The sequence below is a fragment of the Dermacentor andersoni genome, chromosome 11 (assembly GCF_023375885.2).
Source record: "Dermacentor andersoni chromosome 11, qqDerAnde1_hic_scaffold, whole genome shotgun sequence".
Classification (NCBI taxonomy): Eukaryota; Metazoa; Arthropoda; class Arachnida; order Ixodida; family Ixodidae; genus Dermacentor; species Dermacentor andersoni.
The window spans coordinates 1,617,270-1,644,200 of NC_092824.1; the positions used below are offsets into that span (position 1 = coordinate 1,617,270).

The 26,931-nt window shown below is 49.9% G+C and overlaps 1 protein-coding gene across 3 annotated transcripts in view; it reads left to right on the forward strand.

Annotated features, from left to right (window-relative positions):
• Positions 1–26,931, forward strand: part of LOC126517808 (receptor-type tyrosine-protein phosphatase kappa-like) — a 472,380-nt gene that overhangs the window by 356,861 nt on the left and 88,588 nt on the right. For all 3 annotated transcript variants that reach the window (XM_050167603.3, XM_055064334.2, XM_072285643.1), the window contains 2 exons: positions 2,408–2,562; positions 4,400–4,535. In XM_050167603.3, the coding sequence (XP_050023560.1) occupies positions 2,408–2,562; positions 4,400–4,535 (291 nt within the window). The remainder of the gene's footprint in view (positions 1–2,407; positions 2,563–4,399; positions 4,536–26,931) is intronic.

Consider the following 26,931-nt stretch of genomic DNA (forward strand, 5'->3'; position numbering starts at 1 on the left):
GCGATTAAATCGAGATGCGTTCAGTTGTCACCATATATTCAACGGTCACGCGCATCGCTGTTGCTTCGTTAGTTCAACCTTCTTTTTTAGACTGATCCACAGACCTGGAAAAGGATTCGTCTCGTAGTCAGCTGGTCTGCATGCTCGTAGAACGAGTTGCGGCCGGAAAGAACGCCCGTTGCCTTTAACTTTTGCTTTTGCTTCACGATTTCCTCGAGTGACGGCTCGCCGCTACGCTGGCAGATCCTCGGAGCCATATACCCGCGATATGGGTTAGATATGGTGGAAAATAAAGTAATGCGGAACAGTATGCATTATAAAACCATGCAACAACCCTTAAACCCATAAGCAATATGACTCTCACCAGTTACGTCGTCTGTTTTTTCCCTAATTGTGCAGCACATTTCGTGCAAAATTGGCAACTAGAAACAAGAGTCGCAATGAGTTGAGAAATTCGTGACCCACGAGTTACTGTGTAGCCTACCGAATGTAGCTTGTAGCATATACCTTAGTAGCAAATGTGCGTTTGGTGGCATTTACAGCAGCTCTACATAGCGCTAGGAAGACATGGCGGCTCCTTACATGACTCCGGCGCTCGCGTGTTCCCTCTAATAGTGGATCCACCTGTACTGCTGCTTGGTCAGTAAAGCTTCACCATATGAGTTGAAATCTTGAGCTACTAAAAGCCTGCTAAAATTGTTACTGTAGAGAAAGCGGATGATGACCCGCCGTGGTTGCTCAATGGCTATGGTGCTGGGCTGCTGAACACGAGGTCGCGGGATCAAATCCCGGTCACGGCGGCCGCATTTCAAAGGGCGCGAAATTCGAAAACACTCGTGCACTTAGATTTAGGTGCACGTTAAAGAAACCCGGGTGGACGAAATTTCCGGAATCCTCCACTACGGCGTGCCTCATAATTAGAAAGTGGTTTTAGCACGTAATACCCCATAATTTTAAAGAAAGCGGATGATGTAAGCGGCTTTCTATTTGCTGTGCGCAAAGGATGAAACAATTTATCATATAATCATTTATACTTAGCTGTGCAAAAATATTCAACAGCGCAGTTTTCAGGGAAGATTACTTGCCGTAGCGCTACTTAGTCCGAACTATCAATCCACTTATTCTCTGGCGTGAAGTGAAGTTCAGTGTTTGGCAGAAGCCCGTCTGGTCGGGATGAAACATGGTGAAAAGGCAGGTAAACCCAGGGGCGCTACGCCGAGCAAAGTAAAATTTAAAAGAAAAGAAGACGTCTCGGCTCCCACACGGGAGCGTTGTTCACAGGTAAAATAAACAAAGGTTTTCGAACAGCTCCTTTAAATAGTCTTGAACACGTGACGCAGGCAACGCGCATACACTAACGGCAGATTGCCATCGCTCCTGTTCAGAGTGTGTGGCGTAGTCTGAATCATGAGCGACTCAAGATAAAGGCGTCGAGATAGCTCTTATTCCATGGCAAGGACACGTTCCTTCCCTCAGTAGATTGCGTGGCCGCTTGAAGCGGCGTGCTCAGCGAAACACTAGATTAGCGTGAAGTGATCATTGAATGAAACAGCCACATCACATTAGGAGATGCGCAAATGGCGGAGATTCCATGATGTTCCGCTGCTTTTCTGCCGATGTGGCCTCGTCAGCAACGCTGGCGTCACCAATGAGCGAAGGCAGCGCCACCGGCCGTGACCGTGGCTTGGCAGCTGACACGATGTAGATAGCTTGTTTTCGTAACTGGATGGCCGCTGGTAAGACAAAGCGACGACGTGCGCACGAGGAAAGCGTCGCACAGCCAAACAAAACAGAACAGCAAGAGATATAGAGACAAAAGAAAAGGAAAGACAGGGAGGTTACCCAGTGTAAATATCGGCTGGCTACCCTGTGCTGGGGAAAGGGGTAAAGGGAGTAAAAGGAGAAAGAAGAGAGAAAGAAAACGAAAAAAATTCACGCAGTAACGCGATGTTACGCGCAACAACAGTCGAAGGCGGTCGCATGTTTCACAGGCCCTTAAACACTTCAGAAAAGCCCTTAAGGCCTTGAGTGCCGAGACCCGTCTGGACCAGTGTCCTCGAACTTTATCTTCTGTGAAGGGGCGATTGTCCAGCTTTTCGAGCGCGGTCACGAGCACTTTTCTTGGCACATTATAACCTGGATGGTCACAGAGGAGGTGTGCGATCGTCTCGTCGCAGCCGCAGGTGTCGCAAGCAGGGCTGTCGGCCATTCCAATGCGGAAGGAATAGGAGAACAGCAACTTAGCACTTGTAGCCTGCGGCCGCAAATTCTCAGCAGTGGCTTGAAGTGTCGTGCCCTTCGCGCAGGCAGACCCAGTAGCAAGTATCTGGAGAAGCAGTTGTGGAGAGTGGCAGAGCCTGGTGGCCGTCATAGACCATATAAGGTGATATGCTCTTGTGTGTCGCAGTCTGGCGCGGCGTCCAAGCGTGTGGTGAAGCAGTTTCACTTCACGGCGTGGCCCGACCACGGCGTGCCGGCCCACCCGCTGTCGCTGGTCGAGATGATCGAGCTCGCCAAGGCACACGCGCCATCCAGCAAGGCGCCGCTCCTTCTACACTGCAGGTGGGAGACGCCGCGAACACTTTTTATGAAAGTGCGCAACTGAATTATTATATGTACGGATTAAATAAGAGTGCGTTCAAAAAAGACCTATTTGATGTGATCATCAATTATTTCTAATGGCAGGCTCTTCCATATTGCCTTCCCTAAAAGCGAGAATAAATTCGCTGACCTGTTTCACAGAAGCAATGTAACATCACGCTGCTCGGCTTCCCACGACTTTCGCGGAATTAGCATAGCCGCACTAAAGCCAAAACTTGAATTACCACCGATTGCCTCCCGCCGGATCGTCTCTCGTCTCTGCTTGCCTCACTGCTTTCATTACCATCTGCACTCCAGGATTCTCTCTTAGATCCACCCCTCTTCCCGCTGAAACCGCAGTCCTATCACCCAGTCATCTGCAAGGAACTTTCTATTATACCCTGACGCAATAAATAATTGGAACAGCCTCGCAGAAAAAAGTTTTATGCCCTCACTGCGAAAGTTTTCTGGAAATCTTAACTGACCATGTCTTGCTAAATCTCCCGGAACATGCTCTTCCGCGACTTCACCCCAAATCTGATCTTTGTTATTTGTTTTGTTTACCGTCCGACACAATGTTGCACTTTCTGCAGTTTCTTTCTATTTTTGAAGTTCTCTTAGTTGGTTCTGGCATTGTCACCTCAAACGGAGCCCGGGCCTTCCCGCGCTCCCCCTTCCTGCCGTCTTATGAATACATCCGAATATTTAAGGAGAAAAGAAATGAAGTGACAAGAAATAAAATGGAGAGACGAAAAATAGTCGTTGTTCATGCGTGAGCTTATCAGGAGTTACTATATCTATTGCAATCTCTAGCTACCTGTGCTAGAAGTCCTCTAAAGTTACCTATGCCTGTAACGACGCCAGCTCTATCGATCTTTTGCCTTCCTTTCTTCTACCAATACTCTAAACATGCCTTGCTTGTCTCCACAGATGCTCCCATAAGCTTTGAATTCCGGTGGTTCCGGGAAGTAAATGTTACCTCGGTTCTTGCTAGGCTCGCCATTCTATCCCAACGTTCTGAGCAGTCTTTTGCTGCGGACACGCACTTCGTCCTTGGTAAACAATCGTTCCCGTCTTTCAGACGCCGACATCGGCAAATCGCGCGCACCTCCAGCCTGCACACCCGAGCTATGCCAAAGCGCAGGAACTGCAAGAGGAACTTGTGTGCCTATATTTATCGTGAAGCGGAGAACAATGTTGTAGTCCTAAATAGCAAGCTTCCACTTAAGCTGTGGAAGGGCTGTGTAGGCGTCTGGTGCTCTTCTTCCGATCGCTATGTGCTCCCCTCTTCCCTATTCCACAGCGGCAAGCTGGAGCGCATCAGCTTAGCCTTACCTGTAAATGAAATCTCTGGTGGTTGGTGCTCGGGCAAACCGGAATCAGGTCTGCTGCCCTTAATGCAGATTCGCAAGTGTAGCTTGGTGGGGCAGCTGGCAATGCGAGCGTATTCTGTAGGCTGCAGGCAAGTTTGCACAGGTTGCTCGTGTACACACAGTGAAGAAAATCTGACGAACCAGTTCAACGTCTAGCAAAGGTGCCGGTAATCAGAGAGTAAGTTAATAAGCCTGCGTTTGACATGGTGCTATATAAACATTTTTTTAATAGCAGTAGAGTTGAACGCAGGCATGTAGGTATAATAGCTTTTTTTACATCTTTGAGATCGTTGACGCACGAAAACGTGTTCAGAAGCGCAGGCCAAGCAAACGCGCAAAAGCTTCTAACCGACGGGCACAGTTCAGCTGACGCGAAACTCAAGGCCACGTATTCCAAAAGCGAGCGCGTGTCCAGCCGTCTCTATCGCACGTGTCTCGCTTCGCAGCGCTGGCGTCGGCCGCACGGGCACCATCGTCCTGATGGAGGCGGCGCTCGACATGGCGCGGGCCGAGAAGCGTGTCGACGTTATGGGCCTGCTGTACAAGCTGCGCCAGCAGAGAGTCAACCTCGTCGAGACGGCGGTAAGGATCACACTGCGTACATGCGCGCTGCAGCATAGAGGTTCTCCGCAAGCGCTGTCTTCACTTTCTCGAAGAGCACTTTCCTGCGTCAAGTACATGTTACGTATGAAAATGCCAGAGAAAATGATTCCGCCTCTTGTGGCTCTTTTGAAAAGGGCTAGAAAATTGGTGAGCGCTCGAGGGATGGTTTGCTTAAGATGTACAGCATAAACTCAAGAGCACCGACTTTTGGGCTAGTTGATTACTCAAGCGCGCACAAACAAGGACAAAGTCAGGACCAGAAAACGCAAGCGCTTGCATCTAACTGGCCGTGTGCTTACAGACCTGTATTATTTGAACACTTTCTTTCATGACGTCACAAGACCGAAATGCCCACATCAGTTAGCCATGCTCAGAAAATTAGTTTCTTTGGACGACAGAAAAACAGAGCGTGCGTTGACACATGACAAACCTGCCTTCTAATGCAATCTCCTTCAATAATCTACCTAACGTCCGGATTCTTATTTTTGGCTACTGCCCTACACATGTTGAACAAGGGTTTACACGGCTTCTTGTTCTGTATTTCAGTGTCATGACAATGCACAGAAAGATTCCCCATCGCGGTAATTCTCCACCTTCCTCCTGTGTTCTAGAAGTCGATCATTCAGACACCTTCCAGTCTGACTGATCATTGCTGGAACCACACGATAAGCGAATTCATTATACCACGCCAGACACACAAGTTCCAAAAGGATCACGATGTTTGACAAGGCACGGTCCTTTCTTTTTTCTGCAAAAGATTAGTCATTTGGGAAAGCTACCCTAGCTTCTCAGGGCGCGATAGCAATACTCTGATATTGCTACGATTTCCTGTCCTTTTTAGGTCGTGCGAAGAATTCTGCATGTACCAAATTACTACAGTGCGTAATCTATTTCCCTCTAGAAAGCATATATTATTTTTGTTCCTTTTTTCAACTTCGCCTCAGCAATAGATACTAGAACACTGTCAGGATACCCTGCCGACAAAAGCCATGTCACATGCCTTTCGAAACTTCTTGCCATAAAATGAAAACCAGATTTCTTCAGGGTGTTATCTAAGCACTGTCCAGCTATTGCTCTTTAAGCAAATTTCGACTGGGCTGAATGATAAGGCAACTGGGGTTTACATTCATCCCGCTAATCCCGACGATACTGCAATACCGGCCCGACCCGCGGCGAAGACGAAGCAGGCGTTAAGCGATCCCGAGACGTGGGCCGGCCCGAAGACAATGCAGTGGCGGAAGTGAAGCAGGCGTTAAGGACTCCCGAAACGTGCGCCGATCCCGACGATAGTGCAATACCAGCCCGACCCGCGGCGGAGGTCAATCAGGCGTTAAGCACTCCCCATACGTGGGTCGATCCCGAAGATTGTCCATACTGGCCCGACCCGCGGCGGAGGGGAAGCGGGTGTTAAGCACACCTCATACTTGCGCTGATCCCGAAGATTGTGCAACGACGGTCCGATCTGCGGCGGAGGTGAAGCAGGCGTTAAGCAGTGCCCATTCATGGGCCTATCCCGAAGAGAGTGCAACGCCGTGCCGACCCGCGGCGGAGTTGAAGCAGGCGTTAAGCACTCCTCCCCACACGTGGGTCTATGCCGGAGATAGTGAAATACCGGCCCGACACTCGGCGGAGGTGAAGCAGGTGTTAAGCACTCCCCATACGGTGCGCCGATCCGAAGCGACCCGCGACCCGGCGCCACCCGCGGCGGAGGTGAAGCAGTCGTTGAGCAATCCCCATATATGCGGATCCCGAAGATAGTGCAATGCCGGGCCGACCCTCGGTGGAGTTGAAGCAGGCATTAAGCACTTACCATACGTGGGCCGATCCCGTAGATAGAGCAATAATAATAATAATAATAATAATAATAATAATAATAATGCCTTTATTTTCCATGCCAAGGATGTGGGAGGGGGAGAGAAAAAGCTAGATATCCAGCTTGAAGGGCTCTCGCCTCCCCGATACAATACATGATGCTTAAAAAAAAAAAACACCTCCGCCGTGGTCCGACCCGTGGCGGAGGAGGAGAGGCGTTAGGCACTCCCATACGTAGGCCAATACCTAAATGGTTGTATACCAGCTCGACCCGCGTCGAAAGTGAAGCATGCGTTTAGCACTTGGCATACGTGCGCCGATCCCGACGATACTGCAATGCAGGGCCCACCCGCGATGGAGGCGAAGCAGGCGTTAAGCACTCCCCATACGTGCGCCGATCCCGACGATAGTGCGATGCCGGGTCGACCCGTGGCGGAGGTGAAGCAGGCGTTTAGCAGTTCCCTTACGTCCGCCGATCGCGACGATAGTGCAATACCGGCCCGACCGGCGGCGGAGGTCAAGCAGTAAAGCACTCCCCATACGTTGGCCGATCCCGACGATAATGCAATGCCGGCACGACCCGCGCCGGAGGTGAAGCCGGTGTTTAGTACTCTCCATACGTGCGCCGATTGCGACGATAGTGCAATAGCGACTCGACCGGCGGCGGAGGTGAAGCAGTAGGTAAGCACTGCCAATACGTCCGCCGATCCTGAAGATAGTGCAATGCCGGCCCGATCCACGCCGGAGGTGAAGCAGGCGTTAAGCACTGCCCATACATGGGCCGATCCGGAAGGTAATGCAGGAGCGGAGGTGACGCAGTCGTTAAGCACTCCCCATACGTGTGACGATCCCGACGATAGTGGAATACCGGCCCGAACCGCGGCGGAGGTGAAGCAGGCGTTTAGCACTCCCCATATCTGCGCCGATCCCGATGATACTGCAATTCCGGCCAGATTCAGGGCGGAGGTGGAGCAGGCGTTTAGTAAACTCCATACGTGCGCCCAGCCTAACGATAGTGAAATACTGGCCCGACCCACGGCGGAGGTGATGCAGGCTTTAAGCACTCCCCTTACGCGGATTGATCCCGAAGATAATGAGTGGCGGTGCTGAAGCAGGCGTTAAGCACTACAAATTGGTGGGCCTATACCGAAGATAGTGGAACGCCGTGCCGACCCGCGGCGGAGGTGAAGCAGGCGTTAAGAACTCCCGATACGTGCTGTTATCCCGAAGATAGTGCAATACCGGCCCGACCCGCGGTGGAGGTGAAGCAGGCGTTGAGCGCTCCCCATACGTGCCCCGATCCCGACGATACTGCAATACCTGCCCGACCCGCGGTAGAGGTGAAGCAGGCGTTAAGCACTCGCCATACTGCGCTGATCCTGAAGATAGTGCAGTGACGGTCCGACTCACGGCGGAGGTGAAGCAGGCGTTAAGCACTGCCCATATAATAATAATGCCTTTATTTTCCATCCCAAGGATGTGGGAGGGGGAGAGAAAAAGCTAGATATCCAGCTTGACGGGCTCTCGCCTCCCCGATACAATACATGATGTTTAGAAAAAGAAAGGCAAACAGTACAAGCGTATGAGTACAGACAAAAAGGAATATCACAAATGAGAATTTTTACAAAAATGTACAATTCCAAAAAAACAAAGCGATGTGCATAATATCATGTCCTACACTTCAAACAGAAAGTGTCGCCCTTTCGCGTATAACTGAAACAAAATGACGCAAATCTTTTGGCCGGGTGCGTTGGAGATTTAAATTGTAATGTTGGCACAGGTTTAAGAGCTGTGGAAGAGTGTTTCTGAGCATATGTTGTCCGTAACCGGTTCTGAATGAATGTATGTACCAAATATCGGCGTTTCTGGTTGCGTAAGTGAAAGTTCTTTTCTGCAGTGATGCCAGTTGTGTAATGAAGGAGACTATTTTTGACCTCGGTAATGTATTTAGTGATTAGGCGGTATGCGTACAGATCATGAATCGGCATTATGTTGTCTTTCATAAAGATAGGTTTAGATGGGTGGTCATATGCTACATTGTATATTACTCTGAGCATTCTTTTCTGCTGAACGTGTAATTTTCGTAGATTTGTGAGGGCTGTCTCCCCCCAGACCAAATGACAATAATTTAGATGGGAACAGAACAATGAATTGTGAAATAGCAATTTCACTTTTATAGGGAGGAGGTTCTTATGAGTGTAAATCGATCCAAGGACATGTGACAGCTTAGATGCTAAGCCATTTGTGTGGTCATCCTACGTAATTCTCTCATTGAAAAGTACACCTAGTACTTTAAAGGAATTTCCTATCTCTATTTTAAAATTATTAAGAATGATATCATCGTTAATATGAACATCCTTGTTTTGGGATGGTAAATAATGAAATGGCCTTTGTTTTGGTAGTGTTAATTTTTAGAGCGTTATATTTTGTCCACTTCCCAAGCTGCCTAAGTGCTGTATTTGCTTTCATGACCACGTTCGAAGCAGACGAGGCTGAAAAGAATAAGCTGGTGTAATCAGCATATATGACCATTTTTATTTCTTTGTCTATCTGTGTTATGTCATTCACATATATATTAAAAAGAAACGGGCCCATAATGCTGCCTTGCGGTACGCCGGAAGAGAGAGTTTTAACATTGGATCGGTGACCGTTTATTTCAACATACTGTTGTCGACTTCCGAGATAGCTGCTCAAAAGCATCAATGACGTTCCTCTAAAGCCATATACTTGAAGCTTTTTTAAAAGTAACTTGTGGTTCATGTGGTCAAAAGCCATCGAAAAATCTACATATATTCCTAATGCTAAATTTCTGTCATTAAGGAATCTTAGAATGTATTCTTTTTGTTCTAAAAGAGCGAGTTCGGTGGACCGGTGTTTCCGAAAACCAAATCGTGAAGGTGTCAGTATATCATGCTTACTACAAAAGTTATTCATCCGAGTCAAAATTACTTTCTCCAGCCCTTTCGAGAAAACAGGTAGTATTGACAAAGGCCTATAGTTTGCAAAGTCATTCTTGTCACCTTTATTAATTAATTTATTAATTTATTTATTTATAGTACCCTCAGGGCTTACAATGAAGCATTACAGAGGGGAGGGGCTAATAAATACAGATAAGTATGCAAGAAAGGAGAAAGGAAAACACGAATACTAATCAGATGACAATGCATGGTACAATGTAAAAATAACGCGAGAGCGACACAAAAAAAGCATATTACGGTAACAAAAAATAATTATACAAAGAACAACGGAAACCTTCGGTAAGCCAGATTAAAATATAAATACATGGTATATAGGACAAGCTAGAGTGAGACAATCAGCACAGAATGATAGAAAATAAAGCATAATACAAAATACGCTGTTTGTAGATAAGGTGGATAATAAAAAAGAAAACGTATAAACAATACTGATCAGGAGAAAACGGAATTGCTTCGTTATATATTCACATCAAGGCATACTAGATAATATTAGTAAGTGCCTTACGGAAGTTATCTGTGTTAGTTATATAGACTAGTGGATCCGGTAGGTGATTCCATTCCTGGCATGATTTTGGAAGAAATGAATTACCATAGGTAGATGTTTTGTGGAATGGGATGTTCACGTTATGACAACGGTCCACGCGTGCCGAAGTAAAACAGGCTGGTTCGATAAAGCGTGATTTGAGTGACGGTGACAGTGACAAGCACTTTATTAGAGTGTCCTGAGGAACTCGATTGGGGGGACCGAAGGCTCCCCGATCAAGTTATTGGCTCCGCCCACGACGGGACAGGGAGGTGGTGACTCTCCGCGACGTCGCGGGCCCTCTGGACGGCCTGTAGTTGGTTTGTGAAATCCGAGCTCTTCAGCAAGGCGTCCCACTTGGACTTGTTATGAAAGTCGGAGCCCGCGTTGTACGGGCACAGCCAGAGCATGTGGTCGAAGGAGCAGCACGCGTGACCGCATTTGGAGCACGATTGCGGGAAGTTCGGGTCTATCCAACTCAGCGCTCTAGGGGTGAGGTAGGATCTCGTCTGTAAAAGTCTGAAAGTAACAGCCTGAGCCCTGTTCAGTTTCGGGCTGGGGAGAGGGAATTTTCTCCTGCTTTGTCTGTAATGTGATGTAATTTCATGAAAGGTCGTAAGATTATCTTTGAAGGGGCAATCCTGCGGGAGAGCCGGACCGTTATCTCGGGCGCGGTTCGTGAATTCACGCGCCAGGCAGTTGGCCAGCTCGTTAGGGTTGCAACCCGCTTGGTTAGTTACATCGTTCACGTGCGCCGGGAACCACGCTAATGTAAGACCTCCAATGTGTCCTCGCGTAGTAATACAAAAGGATCTGTTGACGATGTCGGCTGCGTGTTTACAAACTAGAGCGGACGAGAAAGCCCTAACCGCCGTGCGCGAGTCGGAGGAAATGGTCGCCGGGCCTTTTGCGGCTTGAAGAGCCAAGGCTATCGCGGTTTCCTCCGCCTCATTCGCGTGTTTAGCGTAAATTGATGCGGCGCTGATAAGTGTCCCGCGCGCGTCAACGACCTTGATTGCAAACCTGTCTTCGCTGCCATATTTGGCGGTGTCGACGAAGAATGCGTCTGCCCCGTAAGGATCGCTTCGTCGAAGGATGGTTCTAGCCCGCGCTCTTCTGCGACCTTCGTTATATATTGGGTGGATGTTCCTCGGCACGGGCTCAACCTTTATGCCTTCACGGGCTAATTTAGACAGGGGGTGTCTGTCGAGCGGTGCCTGTATAGGGGGTTGACCAGCTTCATCGAGAATTTTGATTCCCGGCTGAGTTGACGAAAGCCTGGAGATCTGTGCAATAAACTGCGCTTCAATTAATTCGTCTGTGGTATTGTGAATTCCGAGTTGAAGTAGTTTTACTGTGCTAGCGGATTCTGGGATACCGAGTATTCTTTTGATGCCGGACCTGATGAGCGTGTCGAGTTTGTTCTTTTCAATTTTGCTCCATTTTAGGTACGGTGCCGTGTAAGTAATGTGACTGATGAAGAAAGCTTGGAAGACCCTGATTAGGTTGTCCTCCTTGAGTCCCCCCCTTTTGTTTGCGATTCTAGTTATGAGTCTTAATATGTTTTTCGCCTGCGCACCCAGCTTGTTTAGAGCTTCTGCATTACAGCCTTTGGCGTTGATTAGAAGTCCTAAACTTTTCATGGAGTTCACCCTCGGAATGGGGTGCCCTTCTCGTGTTGTAATTTTGACTGGCAGCGTTTCCAGAGGCTCGAGGTTCCTAACGCCCTGCCTCGACTGTCTGTAGAGGAGGAGTTCGGATTTGGTCGGTGACAGCTTGAGACCCGTGCTTGTAAGGAATTCTTCCGTTACATCTATGGCCGCCTGGAGAGATTGTTCTAGATCGGCCAGAGATCCCCCCGGGGACCAGATTGTAATATCGTCTGCATAGATTGCATGTCCTATTTTTGGGAGTGCGGCCAGCCTTTCGGACAGTTTATGCATGGCGATATTAAATAGCAGCGGGGATAGGACCGAGCCCTGAGGGGTTCCGCAGTTGCCCAGTTCGTAAGGACCGCCCGAGATCGTGCCCAGTCGAAGGAACGCTTTCCTTTCGGATAGAAACGAGAGAGTGAAATTAAAGAATTTCCGCCCTAGGTTGAGATTGGAAATTTCGGTCAAGATGTGTTCATGAGCCACCCTATCAAAGGCCTTAGCGAGGTCGAGTGCAATGATACCTCGTACGTCCCGCGTCTCGTTATCGAATATAGATCTTTTCAGGAGGAGCATTGCGTCCTGTGTGGAGAGTCCCTTTCTAAAACATATTAGATTATGCGTAAATAGTTCGTGGTTTTCTACGTGTTCTACGATTCGATTGTGCACTGCATGTTCTGCCACTTTGCAAATGCACGACGTTAGAGAGATGGGACGCAGGTTATTTATGTGCGGAGGTTTCCCCGGTTTGGGGATGAGCACCACCTTTGCGGTGCGCCATTCCGACGGGACCTGCCCCGAGCTCCACACCTCGTTTTTCTCTGCCGGTAGGATTTCGATGGCTTTGTAGTCCAGGTTCCGGAGGAGCTTGCTGGTGACCCCGTCTGGCCCCGGGGCCGATCTTCCACTTAGGTTGAAGAGTACGTCTCCGATTTCTGAAATCGTGAAAGGTTCGTCTAATTCTGGCCTGCGTAGCCCCGAGTACATCGCTCTCGCGGTTATGCCTTGCGAATCTCCTTCCTCGACGCGTAGGTAAGTTCGCGCCAGGTCATCGACAATTAGATCGTTTGTGAGGCCCGAGGTGACCTGTTTATGTATGACCCTATCGACGGCGAGATTTAGCGCATTTCGGGAGTGTTTATCGTTTAGAAGGCTTTTAAGCAGATTCCACTTACTACCTCTTCTCATGCGACCGTCCGTTTCGTTGCACGTTTCGTCCCACTGTTGCAGGGCCAGTTGCTTGGAATAGCACTCTATTTCCTTGTTCAGTGATGTTAGTTTTGCTCGCAGTCGGCGATTTAATTTCTGTATGTTCCACCTCTCTCTAAGAGCGTGTTTAGCCTCCAGGAGATGCGCTAACCGCGAGTCCATTTTGGGGACCTCCAGTTCTATGCTAATTTCTTTGGTCGCGTTTTTGACGGCCTGTTTAAGATTGGTAATTAGTTCTTTGTAGGATTCGCTTGAGGGGGCGGTTACGGCACGAATTTTCCGGAAAAGATCCCAATCGACGTATTCGTATTTGACCGGAGGTTTGGGTTTGACCCGCACCGCGATATCGAGAACGTAGTGGTCACTACCCAAGTCCTCTTGGAGATTATCCCACGTGCCCTTGATATTTCGGAAGAATGTGAGGTCTGGCGTTGTGTCTCGACTGACCGAATTACCCCTTCTAGTGGGAAACTAGGATCTGTAACAAGCGTGAGGTTAAAATAGGCTGCACATGCGGCTAAGTTAGTGCCCTTCGTGCTGTTAAACCCGTATCCCCATTCCGTGTTCGGAGCGTTGAAGTCCCCCGCAATTAAGAGGGGCGCGTCTCTGGCTGCCCTGATTGCGGAATGGAATAGTGCATTAAAGTCCCTGTTCTTATCTGCAGGCGAACTGTAGACATTAAGAATAAAGACATTCGCGTTGCTCGATCAACTGGGCATGAGCTCGACCAGCTGTGCTTCTAGTACGCTACGATATTTTGGAACGGTGTGCTCCACAAAAGAAACGCTCTCTTTAACTAAGGCGGCGATGCCTTTCCCCGTTTCGCCTTTGTACGCTACTGCACGATACCCCGACAGTGTAATCTCCTTCTCCGCGAGCGTCTCCTGCAGTAAAATGACTTGTGGCTTGTCTGTCACCGATCTGACGAGCTGACCTAACGGAGCCTTGCGCCTCTGGAAGCTAGCGTAGTTCCACTGCCAAATTTTAACGGTATTGTTATTTGTGATAGCCATCTTGTTTACTGTGAAATTTTATATACCTTTGGCGCCCCCGTCGGTATTTGATCCGGTCGGGAGCGGTTCAGTAGGTATTCTTCGTCTACTTTTGGGCTGAGCCCTAGGTCTTTCTAATAGCGTTACTCTCGGCTCTATGGCGGAGAGCATTTCCATAATCCTACTCAGGGTCTTTTCCAGTTTACCCTCGTTTTTGACGGGGGAAGCCGAGGCGGCGGACGGGGTCTCGTTGACCTCGGTTATGTCACCCTCTTCTTCCTCCTCTGTGTCGCTAAAAGGTTCCGGGTTGGGCGCCTTGCGTTTCGACTGCCCGGCTAACGGGCCTGGGTTACTGTTGTTAACCTCATGCCGGTTTATAAGTTTTCCTTTCATGCTGTTAAAAGATTCCTTAAGCTCTGCGAGCTCGCGTCTAAGTTCCCTATTTTCTGCTTCGAGCGCTTGGATACGGGGATCGATCCTATGCTCTGGCTGTGCCTCACCTGTCGTTTCTCTGCTTGGTGCGTTCTTCTTCCCAGACGGCTGTGTCGCTCCCTTGACCTTGTCAGCGCACGTGGACCGCTTGACGGACTGGGAGCGAGACCGGGATCTCGATTTGGAGGAGCCTTGCCTCGGTTTGGGTTCTCTCCTTCTCGAGCGTGAGCGCCCTCCGGATAGAGATCGGGTACCTAGGATGGAACCGCTCCGCGCAGCTGGTGCAGCCGACGAGATGTCACCAATTACTTCGGTGACGTCAGATTCTTCGTCCAGTTGTGCCTTCCTTGCTCTTTGTCGGCGTCTTCGGCGTCGGCATCGTACGACGTATGGGATTTGATAGCGCTTTTTGCACGTTCGGTCTCCGGTGACGTGGGGCCCGCCGCACGCCTCGCACTTGGGGGTGCATTGATGTTCTTCTTCGTTGTCCGATTTTGCTTTTCCGCAACCGCGACATTTACCTCTCTCTTCCTCACTGCTGATGCAAACGTCGGCACGGTGGCCTACGTGGCCGCAAGCATGGCAAACGTCGACTTGGCGTCGGTATAAAGAACATGGCAACAAGGCTGTGCCGCAGATCACGTGGTTGGGCACGCGCATGCCTCTGAATAAAATCACGACTACGTGCGAGTCCTTGATTCGTCTGGCTTCTAGTGCCGTGGGATTTCTTTCATTCACAATCATGTTTCTAAGCGTGCCTTCATCGTGACAGTGGTCGATGTGCCTTATTACGCCTGTGCACGTATCTTCGGGGGCGGCGACGTACGCTGAGACTTCGTAGGCGCCGTACTTGGTATGGATTTTATTTAGTCTCGCATAGGCCCTCGCATTAGAGGCGTGCGGAGTGGCGATGATTAAAATATTCTGTACCTTGTTTGGGCACACGGTGTCTTCCTTCGTTTGATGTTCAGACAGGGCCGCCGCCATGGCCAGGGCTTGAGCGAGCAGCACTACGTCGGCTTTTGATACGTCGAGGCCTCCCTTGGGGCGCACGATAACCTTGATCTGTTCCTTCGGGAGCTTCAGAAGTCGCGAAGCTGCCGTTACTTGCGACAACAGACTTTTAGCCGGTCCCTTGGCAGTGCGGTAGCCAGCCGTCTTGTTCACGGTGCCACAGTTGGCCATCTCGTAATGGCGGCCTCTTCGTCTCCTGCTTTTTACGGTTGCTGAGGGCAGTGATCCACCCCGCACCGTTGCGATCTTCTTGGGTTACGTCCATGCCTTCCACTGTTACGACTTCGGGCATTGCGTCGCTTTCGATGAACGCACGTGTCGTCGCTTCAGTCGCGCACAGAGACGGGAAAACGCGAGCGTGGGACTGCCTCTACAGGCAGGCCTGCTTGCACCGCCGCGCCGAGAGCAGGCTGTGCCCGTTAGGGCTAGCTCCCTCGTCGGCGTGATCGTAGAGCAAGAGCCTCAGAATATGACGAAAAGTCCACCCACCGATAAAACTCTGGCATCGGTGGATTCCTTGAAACTTGGCGGTTCCGATGAGGTATATATATCCAGGCTTATTCTTGGAAAGACGCCCAAAAATATTTAAGAACGCGGGAGCCGACGTGGATACGTCTGCACTGCTCGGCACCTCTTCTTCTTCCTCTCCGTGATTTGAGTGAAGGAATTAATTGGTATATATTATGGAACAGACAAAGGCGAGCGATTTTCTGCGTTTGGAAAAGAGAGATATGTTGAGGGCAAGTCTGTTGAGGGCAAGCTAGTTACGCTTGCTGTGCGCTGGTAATTGTTAAGAATAAAACGAACGGACCAATTCAGCAGAGCTTCTAAGTTGTTAATTAATATTAATTGATGAGGGTCCCATATTGAGGATGCATACTCCAGATTAGGCCGAATGTAGGTGACATATAACTGTTTTTTCAGGGAAGAAGGTGCGAGTGAAAAATTTCGTTTAAGATAGCCCAGCCTGCGGTTAGCTTTCGATGTAATGTGTTCGATATGTCGTTTCCATGAGAGATTATTTGTAATGTGCATGCACTCCGAGGTATTTGTAACAAGATACTGATTCAAGTAGGATGTTGTTAAGATGATAGTTGTAAAAAGATAATTGGCTGCGTGAGATTCTCATGAATTTACATTTTGAGGTGTTAAGATTCATGTGCCAGTGGGAGCACCAGGTTGTAACGTTATCAAGATCTTATTGTAATGTAACCATATCAGAATCGTTAGTTATTTTACGGTAAATTACGCAATCGTCCGCAAACAAACAAACAGAGCTAGTGATTTGATTAGGCAGGTCGTTAATATAAATGAGGAAGAGTAAAGGCGCCAACACAGAGCCTTGAGGTACACCCGATTCTACTGGCATCTCTGGCGAGTCATTGTCATTGATGGTTACATATTGGGTACGATTACAAAGAAAGCTGCAAATCCATTTGAATATTAAAGGGTGAATATTTAGAAGGCTTAGCTTACAGATAAGTAACTGGTGATTAACTTTATCAAAGGCTTTAGAAAAGTCTAAAGAAATACAGTCCGTCGCAAAACCCGAGTCCAAGAACGCATGCAAGTCATTAGTGAATGTTATTAGTTGCGTTTCACAAGAAAAAGATTTTCTGAAACTGTGCTGATCAGGGCTAAAAAAATTGTTTGATTCAAGAACGTTTACAAGGTGAGTGAAAATGATGTGCTCAAAAATTTTGCAGGGTACCGAAGTTAATGAGATGGGTCTGTAATTCAAAGGGTGATGTGGGTTTCCCAATTTAAAAAGCGGGGTCACCTTACCGGTTTTCCAATCAATGGGTAGGGCACTATCTTTAAGTGATCTAGTAACAATAAAGGTAAGTATGATGGAGCTGTATTCTGCAGTGTTTTGGAGAAACAAGGAATTAATACCGTCAATACCACATGATGATGACCGCTTTATCTTGAAAATTCTGGCTCGGATACCTGCTGGGTCTAGGGTAATGGGATTCATCGCCGGAAAGTTAACGGATGTATAAGGGGGATAGTCACTTAAATTTTCTGTGCAGAATGACTGGGCAAACGTGTTGTTTAGTACAGAAGCGCAAAGATGATTCGGAACTTGATCGCCTGAATTGTTTACGAGACTTATAACGCTATCTGTGGTACATTTCATAACGTTCCAAAAGCGTTTTGGGTTAGTTTTTATCAGAGACGGTAGGGTTGAGTTAAAGAAGTTCAATTTGGGCATGTTTAAAGCGCTTGTATAGTGGCACGTGGTGATGACGTTAAGAACACAGTAGCAATGCTGTGAAAGGCAAAACTAGATTTTATTGGGCGAACCTGTGCCCACAAAACAGGCTACACTTATAGCACAACGAAAGCGGCGAACACAGTCGGCGATCGTCGAAAAATCTGATCAGCGGGCCAAGCGCGTCGGCTTTTATACAGCAGTCGTCGAATGTTCCAGACTAACTGTTGGGACCCGCGTGCCTTCCACAAAGTTCTACACCATTTGCGTCACGCGATGAAATCTGATAACACAAGGTTCGGCGACAACAGACAGCCGGATAGAAGCATCGATAACTTTCCAGAAACTTCGGATGCATGCAGGCGCGTCCCGCGCTGTGCGATAACATTTCTTAGGCGGCGAAACGTAGTCGCCCGATAAAGATAAGTACACGTGTCAATACCCCCCTCTTTAAAAGCATCGACCCGATGCTGCATACAAACGAAACAAATAAAGAAAACACCCGTAGCAAAGAAAACAACAAAATAAGGAAGTTCGTCAGCGTGCGTAAAAGGGTTTCAGACGCACCACGTGGACCACTTCAGATCGCGCGCGGCGCCGCTGTGAATTCGAAATTCCGTCTGGCACGACCTCATAGTCCAGTGCGCCAATACGTCGAATGACCTTGTAGGGTCCGAAATAGCGGCGCAATAGTTTCTCACTCAGTCCTCGTTGGCGTATCGGGGTCCAAACCCAAACACGGTCGCCGGGCTGGTACTCGACGAAGCGTCGTCGGGGGTTGTAGTGTCGGCTGTCGGTCCTCTCTTGGTTCTTGATCCGTAGGCGGGCGAGCTGTCGGGCTTCTCCGGCGCGCTGGAGATAGCTAGCAACGTCAACAGTCTCTTCGTCAGTGACGTGGGGAAGCATGGCGTCGAGCGTCGTCATCGGTTTCCTGCCGTAAACCAGCTTAAACGGCGTGATCTGTGTTGTTTCTTGCACTTCCGTGTTGTAAGCGAAGGTTACATGCGGCAGAACCCCGTCCCACGCCTTGTGCTCGACGTCGACGTACATTGCTAGCATGTCGGCGAGGGTCTTGTTCAGGCGTTCCATGAGACCATTCGTCTGCGGATGGTAGGCAGTTGTCCTCCTGTGGCTTGTCTGGGTGTAATGCAGAATGGCTTGGACGTGCTCTGCTGTAAAAGCCGTTCCTCTGTCGGTAATGAGGACTTCTGGGGCACCATGTCGCAGCAGGATGTTCTCGACGAAAAATTTCGCCACTTCGGCTGCGCTGCCTTTTGGTAGAGCTTTAGTTTCAGCAAAGCGGGTGAAATAGTCCGTCGCCACGACGATCCACTTATTCCCGGATGTTGACATCGGAAACGGCCCCAACAAATCCATCCCAATCTGCTGGAATGGTCGGCGAGGAGGTTCGATCGGCTGTAGTAATCCTGCCGGCCTTGTCGGTGGTGTCTTGCGTCGCTGACACTCTCGGCATGTCTTGACGTAATGGGCGACGTCGGCGGTCAGACGCGGCCAGTAATACCTTTCCTGTATTCTCGACAGCGTCCGGGAGAATCCGAGGGGCCCAGCGGTTGGATCGTCGTGTAGGGCGTGCAGTATATCTAGACGCAGCGCTGACGGTACAACATGAAGAAACGTCTTTTAGATTTTTTCATTTTTTAGCACTTCTATGTTGGTAGGTGTCCTTCGTTTTATTTGTTCAACAAGAAGATAGGTGGCGCGGACTGGTGAGAAGTTCTTCTTCACGAGCAGGTTGTTGTGTAGCGTGAACGAAGACAATCCACGCTTAAATGCCCTGGGGACAACGTCGGTGTGCCCTTCCAAATACTCGACTAGGGCTTTTAGCTCCGGGTCTCCTCGTTGCTGTTCGGCGAAGTCTTCCGCGCTTATTATTCCAAGGAAGGCGTCGTCATCCTCGTCATCTTGCGGCGGCGGGTATATGGAGGCGCGTGATAGGCAATCAGCATCTAAGTGTTTTCGTCCGGACTTGTATGTTACAGTGATGTCGTATTCTTGTAGTGTGAGGCTCCACCGTGCCAGCCGTCCTAAAGGGTCCTTTAAGTTAGCTAGCCAACACAACGCGTGATGGTCGCTGACCACTTTGAATGGCCTGCCATATAAGTAAGGGCGAAATTTCGCTGTAGCCCAAACGATGGCGAGGCATTCCTTTTCGGTTGTAGAATAATTGCCTTCGGCTTTTGACAACGACCGGCTAGCTTAAGCTATAACGTGTTCATGTCCATCTTTTCCCTTGGACTAGGACGGCACCGAGGCCTAGGCTACTGGCGTCAGTGTGGATTTCGGTATCGGCGTGCTCGTCGAAGTGCGCAAGTACGGGTGGCGACTGCATGAGTCGTTTTAGTTCTTGAAATGCGTCTGCCTGTGGCGTTTCCCATTTGAATTCGACGTCACATTTAGTTAGCTGTGTCAGCGACTCAGCGATGCGTGAAAAGTCCTTGACAAATCGCCTCTAGTAGGCACACATGCCAAGAAATCTACGCACTGCCTTCTTGTCGGTGGGCTGCGGGAACTTTGCGATGGCAGCTGTCTTCTGCGGGTAAGGGCGGACTCCAGACTAGCTGATGACGTGGCCTAGGAACAGAAGCTCATCGTAAGCGAAGCGGCACTTTTCCGGTTTCAGAGTGAGCCCTGATGACTTGATGGCCTCTAGTACTGTGGCAAGCCGCCTAAGGTGATCGTCGAAATTTCCGGCGAATACAACGACGTCATCCAAATAAACGAGACAGGTCTACCACTTCAATCCTGCTAAAACCGTGTCCATCACGCGCTGGAACGTTGCAGGCGCTGAGCACAGTCCAAATGGCATGACCTTGAACTCGTAGAGGCCGTCTGGGGTGATGAAGGCGGTCTTTTCGCGATCTCTTTCGTCGACTTCTATTAGCCAATAGCCAGACTTGAGGTCCATCGAAGAGAAGTATTTAGCGTTGCAGAGCCGATCCAATGCGTCGTCTATCCGTGGGAGGGGGTATCCGTCCCTCTTCTTGATCTTGTTCAGACGACGATAATCGACGCAGAAACGTAGGGTTCCGTCGTTTTTCTTCACCAGGACAACAGGAGATGCCCACGGGCTTTTCGACAGCTGGATGATGTCGTCGCACAGCATTTCGTCGACTTGTTCTCTTATAGCTTCGCGTTCTCGCGGAGAAACTCGGTAAGGGCTCTGGCGGAGTGGTCGAGCGTACTCCTCGGCGATTATGCGATGCTTGGCGACTGGTGTTTGTCGAATCCTCGATGACGTCGAAAAGCAGCCTTTGTATCGTCGGAGCAGACTTCTGAGCTGCTGTTTCTTAATCACGGGGAGACTTGGATTTATGTCGTAGTCTGGTTCGGGAATTATGGTCGTCGGCGTAGATGCGGCGGAATCCGAGAGGACAAACGCATTACTGGTTTCCAAAATTTCCTCGATGTACGCGATCGTCGTGCCCTTGTTAGTGTGCTTGAACTCCTGGCTGAAGTTTGTCAGCAATACTTCAGTTTTCCCTCGATGCAGTCGAGCGATCCCTCTTGCGACGCAAATTTCACGGTCTAGTAGTAGGCGTTGGTCGCCTTTGATGACACCTTTTGCGTCAGCGGGTATCTTGTTGCCGACCGAAATAACAATGCTGGAGCGAGGCGGGATGCTCACTTGATCTTCAAGCACACTCAAGGCGTGGTGACTACGAGGGCTATCCGGCGGTATCGCTTTATCTTCGGACAGCGTTATTCACTTCGACTTCAGGTCGATGATTGCGCCGTGTTGGTTCAGGAAGTCCATACCGAGAATGACGTCTCGTGAACACTGTTGGAGGATAACGAAGGTGGCAGGGTAAGTCCGGTCATGAATGGTTATTCTTGCCGTGCAGATCCCAGTCGGCGTAATCAGGTGTCCTCCAGCGGTCCGAATTTGAGGGCCTTGCCATGCTGTCTTAACTTTCCTCAACTGGGCGGCGATGGGTCCACTCATGACGGAGTAATCGGCTCCTGTGTCTACTAAGGCGGTGACTGCGTGGCCATCGAGAAGCACGTCGAGGTCGGTGGTTCTTTGTCTGGCGTTGCATTTAGTTCTTGGCGTCGGATCACGGCTGCGTTGTGTTGAGCTGAAGCTGGAACGTCGCGTCGTCAAGTCGTCTTTCGTCGATGCAGTCTTGGCTTCCTGACTTCGTCGGGACGGCGGCGTGTCGTTATGTCGTCAAGGTGGTCTCTTCGTCGTCTTCGTCGGCGGCGGAGGATCTTCGTCGGTTCGACAAACAGCAACCGCACCTCCATCGGTTGCTGCTTTTAGTTTTCCGGATATGGGCTCGTAGAGCGGCAGGGCTTGGCCTGTGTATGGTCGGCGCTGCGGCGACAGGTAGCGGCCTGGTGACGGCGTACGGGACGGCCGTCGAGGGCTCCACTGAGTAGCGGCGAGGTAATCGGTGATGTCACGTGGGCGCTCGCCAAGCAGTGGACGCGGCGCGTTGACGGCGAACCCTCTCAGTCCCAAGTCGCGGTATGGGCATCGGCGGTACACATGGCCGGCTTCTCCGCAGTGATAGCAGATCGGGCGGTGGTCGGGGGCTCGCCAAAAATCCGTCTTCCTGGCGTAGGTGCGGTGGGCGACGGGTGGGCGTGCTGGTGGCGGCGGCGGCGGACGACAGATTTGAGGCGTTACAGGGCCCTGGCGCGGTCGCGGAGGGGTGCCTTGACGGCGTGCGACGGCGGCGTAGGTCATTGCTTCCGGCTGGGGCTGTGGTGATTCTGGTTGCACCTCAGGAACTCCAAGCGATCGGTGCACCCCTTCTTTCACGATGTCGGCGATCGAGGCCACTTGAGGCTGCAACGAAGGCAAGACCTTGCGCAGTTCTTCGCGCAAAATGGCCCTGATGGTCTCGCGCAGATCTTCCGTGGCCAGTGATTGAATTCCGGCGTAGTGGGTAGAGCTTGTACGGCGGTTGAATTGCCGGTTCCGCATTTCGAGTGTCTTCTCGATGCTGGTGGCCTCGCGAAGGAACTCTTCTACGGTCTTCGGTGGGCTTCGTATCAGTGCGCCGAAAAGTTCTTCCTTCACACCACGCATGAGAAGGCGGACTTTTTTCTCCTCGGGCATACCCGGGTCGGCGTGGCGGAACAGACGGTTCAGTTCTTCCGTGAAGATGGCAACGTTCTCGTTAGGTAGCTGCACTCGGGCGTCCAGCATGGCTTCGGCCCTTCCCTTGCGCACGACGCTCGTAAAGGTGCGCAGGAAGCCGCTCCGGACGAGGTCCCATGTCGTCAAGGTCGTCTCCCGGTTCTCAAACCACGTTCTGGCGGCATCTTCTAAGGCAAAGTATAGATGCCGCAGCTTGTCGTTGGAGTCCCAGTTGTTAAAGTCGCGATTCGCTCGTAGGTCTCCAGCCAGGATTCTGGGTCTTCAGTCGCTGCTCCATGGAAGGTCGGTGGGTCCCGATGTTGTTGTAGGATAACGGGGGACGCTGGGGCAGCCATTGGGGTTGTTTTGACCACGATCTTCTTTGTCGACTCATGTAGAAGTCCGTGCTCGGGGGCAGTCCTTGCAGTCTGCGGCTAGCACGCTGGTCTTGGGCGATGTTAGTTTTGTCCTCCGGCTTCGGGCTTGGATCGCGGCTTTGTGGGGGCGTTCGGTACATGAACGCACAAGCACCTCCACCAGATGTCACGTGGTGGTGACGTTAAGAACACAGTAGCAATACTGTGAAAGGCAAAACTAGATTTTATTCGGCGAACCTGTGCCCACAATACAGGCTACACTTATAGCACAACGAAAGCGGCGAACACAGTCGGCGATCGTCGAAAAAATCTGATCAGCGGGCCAAGCGCGTCGGCTTTTATACAGCAGTCGTCGAATGTTCCAGACTAATCGTTGGGACCCGCGTGCCTTCCACAGAGTTCCACACCATTCGCGTCACGCGATGAAATCTGATAACACAAGGTTCGGCGACAACAGACAGCCGGATAGAAGCATCGATAACTTTCCAGAAACTTCGGATGCATGCAGGCGCGCCCCGCGCTGTGCGATAACATTTGTTAGGCGGCGAAACGTGGTCGCCCGATAAAGATAAGTACACGTGTCAATAGGCTTTCGCAGCGGAAAAAAAATTAAATTATGGGGTTTTACGTGCCAAAACCACTTTCTGATTATGAGGCACGCCGTAGTGGAGGGCTCCGGAAATTTCGACCACCTGGGGTTCTTTAACCTGCATCTAAATCTAAGTACACGGGTGTTTTCGCATTTCGCCCCCATCGAAATGCGGCCGCCGGGGCCGGGATTCGATCCCGTGACCTCGTGCTCAGCAGCCTAACACTATAGCCACTGAGCAACCACGGCGGGTGCTTTCGCAGCGGATATATATGCTAACCATCGATCAGCGTTTAATGACGTTTTGGCGGAACGAAAAAGTCTGCCTTTTTTGTTGGATAATCTTTTCAGGTGGTTATTGTACCAAGGGGCGTTAGAAGATTGATGAATTATTCTAAGTGGAATATATTTGTGGATAAGATGCTTTACTGTAGTTTTAAAAGACAACCACATTTTTTGAACTGATAAGTCTACATGTGTCCTAAGGAAATAGTCAAGAAAGGCTGATAGCTCAGAGTTTATAGCGTTAACGTTAGCCTTTTTGTAGTCCCTAATATATTTGGTGTGTTTCTTTACTTTTGTAGGCGGGATGGAAATGTTAGTGTAAGATGTCATGGTCGCTTGGGCCAGGCACGTGGGTCAATGGTGAAACCTTATCAGCATGAGTGGTCAGAATCAAGTCAAGCAACGAACTTGTAGTAGATGTGACACGTGTTGGTTTGATAACGAACTGTGTAAGGTTAAAATCTGCGCAAACGTTAAGAAATCTTGTAGCCCCTGCAGATGTCGGATTACGAAAGGGGCAGGAACGCGACCAGTCAATAGTTGGGAAATTAGTCTCCTAAAAGAAACATAGGCGAACCAGGAAATCGAACAGATATTTCGCTTAGGGTGTCATGAATTTTTTCTGCAAAATCACAATCGGGATTAGGGGGACGATAACAGACCCCTATGATTATTTTTTTGAAACCAATAGATAGGCAGCACCAGAGTAATTCCAAATTAGTAGTTACACTCAAAAGGAATGGTTCAAAACTAAAGTTAATCGCAATTAAAACACCACCGCCTATTTTATCGGCGCAGTCTAGCCGATATACAGTAAATTTCTTGTTGCAATGAAAGAGCTCGCCTGTCTCTATTTTGTCAGAGAGCCAGGTTTCCGTTAGTAGAACAATATCAGCTCCATTATCGTTAATTAAACTGTTCAAACTATCTCTTTTAGGAAAAACGCTCCGAATATTAGTAAAGATTACGGATGCTGTTGCCGATGGGCCTCCACCCCTCGCGTGAGCCTATTTATTTCCCGCATAGACACGTCCAGAACGCGTTGCTCCTGGGGACATGGCCACAGCATTGCTCGTTTGTCTGCCAGTATTCACTTCAATAGCGGAATGTTCGTCGGCATTGAACATGAAGCACTTTCCTTCCGAAAATAGTCTTTTGTAGCTTAATTTGAAGTTAGTGTTGAAGCCTCTACCGAATTCCAAAAGTTACTTCCGGGCGTGGCGTGTGGCTTCGCAAAAGTCTTCGCTTGCGCTGATACCTGTTCCCGCGAAAGACGACCGTTTGGAAAACACCAGCTCTTTTGTCTTGAATGAGGTAAACTTGACTACTAGAGGCCTATTATTGCCGCTGGCAAATTTCCCGATTCTATGTGAACGCTCTATACTATCAAGTGGTAAACGTATATCCAGTTTGTCTGAGGCGATGGAGATAATTGTTTCTTCGCACTGACGCGCATTCTCAGACGGGCCATCGGGTATCCTGAAGAATATGAGATTTTCTGGTCGTGACCTGTCTTCAGCATCGTCAAGTCGCCCACGAAGCGTTGCGGTTTCTCGCTGCACGCGTTTTATATTTTGACACGTGTCACTCAATTCTTGCTGCAACGTCTCAAAGCCAATACTCTGACATTCTAGAGCTTGTAGGCGTTCATTAATATCAGTGATGCTAAGTGTGATGGACTGCTGTGAAAGTTTAAGCTCTTCTATCGCCTGTGACATACTGGATTGGTTTGTTTCAATGCGAATACAACGCGCGTTTGCTTCTTTTACAGTTTTAAGCAATTCGGCCATAACGTTATCATCGGGACCAGGGTTTTGCTCTATGTCGCCATTCAACAACAAGAGTAGTTTGCAAAAAGAACCACACACTGCATCTGGGCATGGAAGCACAATTATAAAGCGGTCTTCAGACCAGAAACATTTAGATGGCAGCATAGAAAAATGACCGACCTAGATACGGTATGAGACTGTCATCCTGCTTGTGCTTCCATGCACACTGGTGACGACACGGGAGATGTCGGCTTTTATGCTTGGCGATATCTGTGTTGACGTCACTCTGCCCAGGTGGCGGTGCTGGCAGTGTCCGGGAAAGGCGTCAGGCGCGTTCCAAGTGGCAAAGGCAAGATGCTCACGGATAGGTGGGTGCGATTGCACCTCGTTGACGCCTCTTATAAAGAACTGCTACTCTTGCAATCTGCATTTGCTGAGTAAAGACACCATTTGCCAGACAAAGGTTGAATATATGGGTGAGACTCGGTGCTAATTCATCCATAACATATTTCACAGGTTTTGCACAGGTTTTATAGTTAAGCCGATCCCAAAGGTGGTAGATTAGCGGTCCTACCCGCGGCGGAGGTGAAGGAGGCGTTTACAACTCTCCATACGTGCGCCCATCCCGACGATAGTGCAATGCCTGGCCGACCCGCAGCGCAGGTGAAGCAGGCGTTAAGCAATCCCCATGGGAGCGCCAATTCCGACGATATTGCAATATCGGCCCGACCCACGGCGGTGGTGAAGCAGGCGTTTAGCACTCTCCATACGTGCGCCGATCCCGACGATAGTGCAATACCGGCCCGACCCGCGGTGGAGGCGAAGCAGGTGTATAGCACTCTCCATAGGAGCGCCGATCCTGACAATAGCGCAATGCCGGTCCGACCCGCGGCGGTGGGGAAAGCCGGGGTTAAGCAGTCGCGATACGCGGGCCGATCTCTAAGGCAATGCAGTGGCGGAGGTGAAGCAGTCGTTAAGCACTCCCCCTACGTGGGGCGATCCCGAGGATGGTTGAATATCGGGGTGACCCGCGGCGGAGATGAAGTAGGCGTTAAGCACTCCCCATACGTGGGCCTATCCCGAAGCTAATGCAGCAGCGGAGGTGAATCAGGCGTTAAGCACACCCATACGTGCGCCGATCACGAAGATAGTGTAACGCTGGTCCGACCCGCGCCGAAGGGGAAGCCGGCGTTTAGCACTCTCCTATACGTGCGCCCATCACGAGGATAGTACAACACCGACCCGACCCGCGGCGGTGTTGGAGCAGGCGTTTAGCACTCTCCATACGTGCGCCGATTCCGACGATAGTGATATTCCGGGCCGACCTGCGGCGGAGGTGAAACAGGCGTTTAGCACTCCCCATACATTAGCCGATCCCAAAGATAATGCAGTGGCGGAGTTGAAGCAGTCGTTAACCACTCGCT